Source organism: Pygoscelis adeliae, unplaced genomic scaffold, assembly GCF_000699105.1.
Source record: "Pygoscelis adeliae isolate BGI_AS28 unplaced genomic scaffold, ASM69910v1 Scaffold63, whole genome shotgun sequence".
Taxonomy (NCBI): domain Eukaryota; kingdom Metazoa; phylum Chordata; class Aves; order Sphenisciformes; family Spheniscidae; genus Pygoscelis; species Pygoscelis adeliae.
Genome location: NW_008824414.1, coordinates 2,347,127 through 2,357,612, shown reverse-complemented (window position 1 = coordinate 2,357,612; position 10,486 = coordinate 2,347,127). Strand labels below are relative to the sequence as shown.

Below are 10,486 nucleotides of genomic sequence, written 5' to 3'. Positions count from 1 at the left end.
ATGGCCTCAAGTTGCGCCAGGGGAGGTTTAGATTGGACATGAGGAAAAATTTCTTTACTGAAAGAGTGGTTAAACATTGGAACAGGCCACCCAGGGAAGTGGTTGAGTCACCATCCCTGGAAGTATTTAAAAGACGTGTAGATGCGGCACTTAGGGACATGGTTTAGTGGGCATGGTGGTGTTGGGCTGATGGTTGGACTCGAAGATCTTGGAGATCTCTTCCAACCTTAATGATTCTATGATTCTAAGTAGTCAATCTTAAAGCATACATGATTTTTCTGTTAAGCTGGTTAGCTAGCATTTGTTTTCAAAAACCAGGCAGAAGTAATAGAACATAGCTCAACACCAAAACAGTTTTCTTCCCAGAGGTGCTCAAATGCCAGAGACGTGAAGATTTGCTTTTTTTTTTTGTTGCTTTACAGGGCTACGAGGGAGTTAGGAAGCCTGCCTGCATTACTCCCACAATGCCAAACAAGCCATCCCTTGCAAGCCACAGCCTTGTGCTGCTGGCCAATACAAGTCCTGCCCGTTTGTCCCTGGGCCTGACCATCAACCAGAAGCAGACTGACAGATGCAGGAAGCAAGGTCCAAGCCTGGCTGCCTGCCCTGCTCTGCATAGTCTGGGGGACAGGAGGATTTGGAGAACATACCTTCTCTATGTTTTAAATAAACGTCTGGGTTTTTTTTTTCCTCAGTTGACATCTGCTTATTCAGATCTCCCTGTTGAATACAACTCTGAAGACATTGTGCTTACTCAGTTTTTGGGGGAGGAGATGGGAACTTATTTCATCCTTTAAAACAAACCTAAGCCTACTCTGTTCTTACATGTTTATCCTGACCCTAACCAAAAGGTTCAGAACAAAAGATCCCTAGAGAGGGAATGAACTCTGCTAATCTGCCCAAGTTTGCCAAATCGACAGAGGCAGCATGAACAAATTACACATTAACGCACATTCTCTACTCCATTTTCTTAAACCTAACTGGTAAGAAACTATCCTCCTTATCAAAAATTGCTTAAAGCAGAGTGGTGTCACCTTAAACCAACCCAATGACAGTTTTGGAGTGGGGGGGTGGGGGCAGGACAACACACCAATTATTTATTATTTACAACCCAGAATAACTTTCAATTAAGACAAGGGTAACAGTGCTGCAAAGGATGCCCACTTTGCCTCTACAGCTGATGTGCAAGAACAGCTCAGATAAAGCAGCAGCTTAGGCAGGAAGTAAACAGAAGACAGTCTCCCATCACCCTTTAGTCCCTATGATAGCATAAGCTTTAAGCGTGATGAATGGTGTGGGCTACAGTGGAAGGAAAAAAAACCCCAAGCACCCCAAAACAGATTTCAAAAGTAATAGCAAACAAGAATAAACCATGATCTAACTTGAGGGTGTAAGGGGCAGAAGAGGTAGGGAAAAGAGACACCAGATCCCATGCTGGCTTAATGCTACAGGAAGCTTCACCCTCAACTTGTTCAGGTTAGCAGGAAAGAACTTGAACAGAAAACGGTTTGTAATTAAAAAAAAAGACAAGAAGAAAATAAAACAAGAAACCCACTATAACCATAGGTGTTATCGAAGAGCAGTCCCACAAAAACAAAAAGGAAGCCACAGCCCAAGCGGTTGGACAACCCATATCCGTTTATTGGGCTTTGAGCTGATTTTGAAGAGTGTTTAAACCAGCGTACCATACTGGAAGCTTTTAATCTAACTTATAGCTAAGAGAAATCACAGGCCACGCTAGTACATACCGAGATGTCTACATCTAAAACTAAGTACAAGATATGTGACAGAGGCAAACGCCACCTCTGTGGCTGACTAACCTTGCGTTCTCAGACCCCACTTTGATGGGACAACGCGCTCTGGAAGCACGCTGCAGAGCTTTATTCAGGTCTGGCCAAAACAAAACCATTTATCAGATCTGTTTTCCCCTTCAAGACTAATAAGCTTTGCTTGGAACCCAGAAAAAAAGAAGTTACAGAAGATATCTTCTTAACAAGATGTACTTTTTTCACAGAAAAAGGGACCAATAACCTCTCTAGGGAGAAGGGTAACTTCTACAGGTGCCTGACATCTACCTGATAAACCTCATCACATAGGATGCTAAACACCAACAAGAAAAGGATACAGCTGATACCTCAGACCTCCTAAAAGATTAGTATGCTCCACACACCCTGCTTTGCAAGCAGGGCAGACCTGCAACACAACCAAGGCTGTTACCTCCAAGATGCCCACACTTACTGGCTGAAAGCAAAGGTTTTGAAAAAGAGTCTAGAAAGGTCGCTTGGTTTGAGCAACTAAAAATTTTAGGTACACAGATCATTTAAGTCCTCTGGGCAACCTACTCAGAAAAACTACAACATGAGGTCACTGACTTCCATGTTTTGCCAACAGGAGAGACAACAGCTGTGAGCGAGTGGTGTGGGCACACGTGTGGTGGGACTGCACTGGCTTTAGTTTCCTGCACATTCTGGCTCGACATCTTTCACCTTGAGCACAAGCTATTATGAGAAATGAAACTGCTCTCTCTCCAGCACCCACATTTTGAAAATTTTTCTTTCATCTCACAGATGCATTGGGAAAGTATATGGTGTGTCACTGAAAATTAAGTGACAAGATCTAAAGAAAACTTAATACAGAAATGAGTTGCTGTATTTAAAAGAGAACATGAAGAGTGGACAGTAAGCAAAGCCCTAAGATTCTGTATGGCACAAGAAAACACACAATATTGATTAGTTAGTTTTTTTATTACACTGATCCCCACAATTCCCCCATTCAGTGTATAGGGAAGATAGTCAGAAGTAGGGGGGAAACAGCTTGGGACTTCCACCTGCACATACAAAGAACAAAAACTAAAGCAGTACTGCACTGACATCCAAAACCTGTTTCTCCATTCTGAATGCTTGACTTAACCACAACTTAATTTCAGCTTTCTCCAATGTTCAACCAGATATCAAGTGAGAGGTAAGAGGAAGAAAATACCATCTCTAACATATGTCCTTTAACCCCAAAACATCAAGCAACCTCTTAAGTGAATGAGTTTTTCCTCCATTATATGCCAATAAACTATAGTAAGCTTGTCTACTCACACATTTTTCTAAATAAGCAAAATGTTCAAATAAACCTCCATATTTCTCAGACAAAAAAAAAAACAAAACCACAACCATGATGCCTGAGGAAATCCTGTGAATAACAACTTGGCCTTTGCACCCCTCCTCACCACAAAATTGATACCCTCTCCTTTTCCATACAAAGCATCCTGGTGAGAGGTTACTTCCCACCTTTTTCCCTTTGCCTAGAACTACATATTTCTCACTGTTCAGGATTCACGACCACTCAAATAGTTAAGATTTAGTGTGTGAAAACTTAATGTAACTTGTTTTTTATTAAATTGAAGTGGCCAAGACAGTTTTCCAGATTTTAATCTCTTTTCAAATCTGTTAACTAAACTGCTTGCTTGTTGCCTGTTTTCTTCTGCACATAGCTCATCAGTAGGCTATATTCACTACAACAGCAGCTTCACCCCAGAGCAGAAGCTGAACACCACATTCGCAAGGCAAGCGTCCCCCTCTCCTTCTTCCCCACTAGCTCTATATTACAACAGTCTGGGCCAAAAATGGCAAGCAAAGCAAAAATCCCATCTCTAAATCAGTAGATTAGACGTACCTCTGCAGATAAATAGCCAGGCTAAGGCCCTTTCTGAGCACCACAATTTCTGAAGAATCAGAAAGCGAGCAAGCTTCACATGGGTTTGCTAGGAAAATACTGACAGAGAAGTTTTATGTTTTCACTTTAAAAGCAGTAGCTCTAGACCTTTGGAAAAAACATACTGAGGCTGTTTCTGACCTACCTTGTAGCAAAGCAGTGTAGCACCAACACATCCACCAAAAAACCTCCATTAGATCAGGAAATATAATCAGTCATGCACACACCTTCACAGCAGATATTGAAACCTTCACTTATAAGCGACTAGTCCTGCACATATGCAAATTAATGCTATTTTATATTATACCAGTGCCAAAAACGTAACCAGTCAGAGGGCAAAACTGCCAGGAACAACAGAAAAGAATCAACTTGGGCTCTGGTGAGAGCGAACATGCTATGTCCTTTGCCCGTGGCTGGGACATGTTACTGTATTTAGTCAGAGACCCCAAATACTTGAAAGACATCAAGTGATTTGAGAATACAATTCATTTTTTTCCCCAAGTATCCCAAAGACCATACCAGCATATGTAATTTTACAGCACTTCAGGTCTCCGGTATGTTCCTCCATATAGGGACCCAGAAAGACAAAGATGCCTGGCCAGAAGAGCATTATTGAACGTGATGCTACAAACTGATGCAGAAAGCAGTGATCAGGAGGAGCAAGGTGTGTATTTCAATTAAGAAACCACTTCACTAACTCATATAGTAAAAACTAGAGCCTTCTTCCCTTAAGATATATTATTAAAAATCATGCACAAATCCTCAAAGAAAGGCCGTGTATTTCCTCCCTCTTTCTCCTTTTATTCATTTCCATACGTTGTCTGAAGATGAGGGGCAAAAAGTGTTGGTGTTTTAAAAGATAATGCAGGACTGATTGTCTTGATCAGAATATTTAATTGTTTCTTAGTAGAGAAGTTCCTGGATTTATAATTTAAATCAGTTTCAAACTGCCCACCAAACTGACAAAAGTTCTTTAGGAGCTTAAATGGTGAAAAAAGTCAACATGAAAAAAGCATTAACACAGTCAGTTTTGTGTTGGAGTACTAATGTTAACTTCTCAAAAATCACATGAACCCAAAGGAAGTTTCCTCAAACCTGACTCCAAAATCTGCATTTGCAGCACAGCTTTATTTTTCCCCTAGACAACTACTTCAGAAAGCATTCAGGAGACATCTACCTGCTCCTCTTCTCATCTGGTAAGACAGAGGATTCCTTAAGATCTCACCTCGGTGCCTGCATTTGAAGAGACAAGGCAGCCATCTCTTTTCTACCAGATACGAAACCAGTACATGAAATTAAAATCTAGCAGAATTCGGCCTTCTGTTGTTCAGTGCAGTGCCTGGCATTACTGCTCCAGGTCTCTGCACACTATTAACCTCTGAAAACTAGGAACAATAAACTTTACACTGGAAAAATCTGACTTCTAAAACAATTTCTCTCTTAATCAGGATTAATTCTTGTTTTAAGGATGATCCCCACAGTATGACAAATATGCCAGCATGTTTTTACAGTAGTCATATTCCTGTCTCCCATATTTTTATACAAACAATCTGAGTAATTTCTGTTTATTTATGGATACATATGAAATGCACAAAGTTATGACAAGCATGTTACAGAACAACAATACCACCCTAACCCAGTTCAGAAATGAGAAAATTCAGCTAACAAGGCTACAACGCAATGCTCTGTCAGTTATGACTTGTGCAACAATGAATCATTTATTTGCATGTGCCAGACATGCTGTAAAACAAATCCAAACCACTATGCCCACATCCTCCTAAAGCTTGTTTGTAAAAATGCAGAAATGTATTGATGGCATTTGGCATTTTAAAGCTATCCAGCACAGAAGCCTGACTGCACTTTGCATATTTTTTTGGAACAAATTAAATTATTTTGTCCAAAAAGATCTCTCATTTATTCTGCCTAACACATCCTTATTTTACATTTGGATAAACCGGATCCAGGAATACCACCATCGCTCGGGAAAGGGACTGGTCTCGCCCAGCTGACCTAGCACACTCTTCACCATAATAGAAGCATCATCATCCATAAGTAAAACTCTGTGGTAGTATTTGATGAGCAGAAACAAATATCCTTCTGAAAACGGGAAAGCAATCAAGCCCAACGTGTACTGCTAAAAAAGGAGGCAGAGAGAAAGGCTGGTATTCTTTCCTCAAAAGTATGTTCAAAAATCTATCCATCGGCTTTTCTTTACTGCAACTCTCTGTGCTTTCTCTGCTCTCCCAGAGTCCATTTCTATTCCCCTTAAACTTCTGTAGAGACTAAGGATATAACAACAGCCACTATAAAAAAGAAAAAAAAAAAAACAAACAACAACCTCAACTTAAGGTCCTCCCAGCCCCTACAGGGAAGACAATCTCTCCCAGTGAGCTACTAACCATCTTCTCCTGCCGAGTACAGCCCGCTCAAGCTGCTAAAGCTGGGGCTCCTTCATAACCTTGCAACCTTAAGCCTCATCTCCCCATCTGCACTGCTGCACTGTACAGCAACAGGAGCAAATACTCCACACTTCTCATGCTTCCGACATCCCCAACACAGCCGCAAGCTAAAGCAATGCACCCAGTTATCCTTCGTGGTGAACGTAATGATAGCACTGTGGCAGAAGAGGCAGGTTTGGCTTTTAACATGGCCCTTTCCTTCCTCAGCCGTAAGCGAGAGCCGACAATGAGGCTAGAATCAGGGGACCGACACAGAGATGACTCACAGCACCAACTCCTTCCCAAGGGCAGATGTATAGGAAAGGCAGAGCAGATTTCAGATGGAGCTCCTAATTTGCCCTTCTTGCTGGAGCACAAGTTCACGGCCACAGCTGGTGCTGCTAGCTTCAATAATTTGCAGTAGTATAATCAAATTATTATTTTTGTAATGGTACGAGTTCTGCTTTTATCCAGGATTATACAAACTGAAGCCTTGGACAGCTCATGCACGCTGACCACTTAAAATCAATTCTCTACAGCAGCCGCACAGCACAAGTTTATTTTCCTACCACTGGTTCAGACAACATGGGGGCAAGACACCCAAGGTGAGTATTCACATAATGATATATTGATATATAATGAAATACCACAGCTGTGGTATCACAGAAATGCCTGTACCCCGAGACCATTACTTAACGCTTGGCAATTGTGTTCTGTATTACAACACATAATAATTGCAGCTTTGGTCTCACCTGCAAGCCCTAAGGTTATTGGTGGGTGTTGTGAATTAGTAGGACTAAGAGAAGGGGAAGGGATGAACAAGAAAACCCTCTGTAGATCCTCCCCAGCATAAGCTAGCTAATACCACATTGGACTGGACTCATATCCAACCAACACCTTCCAGTCCTAAATTCTTAGTATTTTATTCTGCAAGGTATTTTGGGAGATATTTGTCTTCCAAATGACACCATCAGTTAAACTCAATCTGGTGACCCTCTGCAGGTCCTTCTTGCATTATATAGTTACATCCACTAACTACCATATTTCTCTTCGATTTACCTCGTGCACTGCTGAAATCAAAACAGAAACAACTGTAGTCATGAAGAAGCTGCTTCAATCAAAATTCCATTTTGCATACGTGCATCTGTCACGCTAAGTTTGACCTATGCTTTCTCTCACCTCCATAAACACTATTATCAACTCAGATTTGGAAAAAGACATTTACCACATGAGAAGTGGGCTAGTGAAGCATGGCCCCAGCCGCCCATTTTTAAATACAGATGCTTTTGCCTGATTCACTTTGCCACTCGTCAAACGGGTGTTTGGATCGGAGCAGCTCATTCAGTTACAGCTGGACAACAGGAGCTGAGCACAGACGCCTAGCAAAGGTATTACCAAGTTCTGTATCTTGGGTACCACAGTCATTCTGTAGGGTTTGAGAAATTGATTGCGTTTAATCAAATCTGGACTTCCATGTGGCAAATATCACAGCGATCTGACCTCAACAACTCTGTGCTGCCGGCTTGACAAGCTGCCGGTTTGATATCCAACTACAAGGAGGTTTCAGCCCTCATCTCCAGCCTCCATGTTCGTAACACTTAAAAGAGCAAATCTGGCAAATGAACACAGAGACAGATTGGGGGATTTTTGCCTTTTCTTCCACCTATATGGAAAAGGGCTTAGCCAAGGGAAAAGTTATTGTAAGCAGCTATTAAATCACTGTTCATTCTTACAGTAAAATAGAGTTTTTGACTCACTATATGAACGTTCAAAATATTCTTTTTTTTATTCAGTATAAATTCAGCTAAGTTCTTTTAAGAGAGCAAGAAAAGACATTTGGTCCTTGGTGACATTGTGAAAAATTATTACAGTGAGATGAAAGAAGCTTTACATATCACCTGCTAACTTCCACTTCCCCCTCTTACAGAAGTGTAAGACTTCCCTACAGAGAAGACCACCCTAGGAAGCTGGTTCATGTAGCCAAACAAGTCGAAACAGCAATAAAATACAAATAGATCTTTGAAATATGATTATAAAAATAGAAGATGCATTTTTCTTCAACAGAACTATCTGTATGAAGTTTATGTTTTACTTTTTTAAAATGGCTTTCTATATTTTTTTCCCAACAGTAGATTTAATACATTTTCAGGATGTTTTTCAGAGATGGAAGTAAATATAAACTTACCACTTTCAGTTCTGGTACAGATCGGCTTAGTGTCCATTCCTGGCTATTTACAAAGGCATCTGTAAAAGTGGACAACATTCAGAAAATCAGTACAATGACATTTAATGGTCTGCTGCACAGAATTTCATGCTAAGGCTTTGGGTAAATGAGACCAAAAGTCACACTCAATCTTACAAGACTGACAGTCCAACATGAAAAACACTTTTGTATGAAAATCATAGAAAGACTCAAGAATACCAGGAATTACCATTCTACAGAATGGATGCGCTCCCTGTAGCAAGTCTAGCTCTACCCTCTCCACTGGCATTAGCAAGCTCAAACTAACTCCAGTCCTTCAGGGTTGTGAAAAGACTCTTCCACAGTCTGTACACAGTTAAACTGCTTCCCATCCACCATGATACACTTCTTCTCTACAAGAAAAGCCTTGGACTGCTCATCACGCTGTATGTCAGCAACTGCAGTTGCCACCATCAGCAATAACTTCTCCACCCAGGTAAACGAGAATATTTGCCTGTTCTAAAAACATGCTATTTTTTACTGCACATCATACTTAAAGTCAACAACTGCAACTACCAGCATCAGTGGTAACATCCCTGCCCAGGTAAGGGAGAATATCTGTTTATTCTAGAAACATGCTATTTTTCAGTAGCACAATCTAGACAGAAGTAATCACAGAGCCATTTACTGTAAAATGAAATAAAAACTACTGTGGGCAGGAGGATGTTAATTTCTGGAAAACTGGCAAGTTAAGTTCATCATTGCTCCCAACAGAAATGAAGTCCTTCGGGCTGCAGCCGGGTCCAACCTCACTGACAATTCCACACCAAAAAAAAAAAAAAAAAAAAAGAGAGAGAGAAAGAGAGAAATAAGGCTCCATTTTTCTACCTCCAAAAACATTTATCATTTTCTTCCTTCTGTAAAGGTCTAGTCAACTGAAAGCAAACAGATAATGCCATTTCCATTAAAAATCCAAGCAGCATTACTCCGAATCCTGATTTAACCCTCTCCAAAACCATGCAAACCAGATGAATGATTACATGTTGCATGCACAGAATGCTCCTACCAAGCAGATCAGATGCAGCTCCACAGTAATTAAACAGCACTGAAGAAGTCCCGGTGTTACAATCAATTCCTAATGTAATAGGAAACAACAGATTAAAAGTTACACCTGACCACATTGTCCGTAAGCAAGCAAAGGTTTTGCAAGCCATTGCTTCCTCTCTGATACACCAGTCAGGAAAAGGAGAAGGCTATTTCATTTTATCTTTTGATCCTGAGAATAAAGAAGTTGGAAGCAATTTCCTACCCCAGATGGTATCCTCACTAACTTAAACCGTCAGGTGTAAGCAAGCTTTTCCAGTGTGTAACTAATAAGAATCTCAAAGCAAACTTGTATTTTGCGTTGTATCTTTATTCCCCACTACATATATTACTTTTGCTCAATATTACAAAAAGACATATTAGCCATGAATTTGGAAGCCTTCTCCATTTTTATTTAACACATCACTTTATATTTCAGCTACAAATAGAAGCTTGTGTGTACTAGCGGGACGTGTATTTATATGAAAACATTTGGAAAATAATAAGTATATTGGTATATTACAATCTTGAGCTGCCTCCCACTCACTCACTGGAAGGAGAAGGAAAACCAAAGGCTCAGATTAAGATGCTCTGAAGACTTGGGTTAACCTTTTGGTATTCCAGCTGCAAGAGGAGACATTATGGTCATTAGGCTCCTGTTGCATGGTCTGAAGAAGTCCCATTTGACCAAAACTTGAAATCCCAGGTTTATGTCTATATTGGATGGGGCTGTACAACAGTTAAAACAAGTGTCTTGTATTAGTCAGGCCTGACCACAAAGCAGCACACAAATAATTTTCCTGCAACCCAATGCTTGTCAATTCTGGTTTACCTAGTAAAGGTTTAAGAAAGCAAATACTGCCTGAAAGTATTTTTCTTTTTTCCTCCATGATCGTATCAGCATTTCTTACCTTAGAAGGAAACCCAAGGATTACTAAATATGCTTGGGAAAAGCAAACTAAGCATTTTAAACATTACAATTTCAATTAACTGGTAACAATAACTTCAAGCCCTATGAAATGGTATGAAAATGAACAGCACCTTCTAGTTACCACCTCATCCTGAGCACTGAAAGAGCTGT

At 40.5% G+C, this 10,486-nt stretch overlaps 1 protein-coding gene across 2 annotated transcripts in view; it reads right to left on the bottom strand.

Moving 5' to 3' along the window:
• Positions 1–8,441, bottom strand: part of AGAP1 (ArfGAP with GTPase domain, ankyrin repeat and PH domain 1) — a 267,477-nt gene extending 259,036 nt beyond the window's left edge. For both annotated transcript variants that reach the window (XM_009320776.1, XM_009320777.1), the window contains exon 1: positions 8,326–8,441. In XM_009320776.1, coding sequence (XP_009319051.1) covers positions 8,326–8,403 — 78 coding nt within the window. In that variant the 5' untranslated portion in view covers positions 8,404–8,441. The remainder of the gene's footprint in view (positions 1–8,325) is intronic.
• Positions 8,442–10,486: the final 2,045 nt, after the last annotated feature.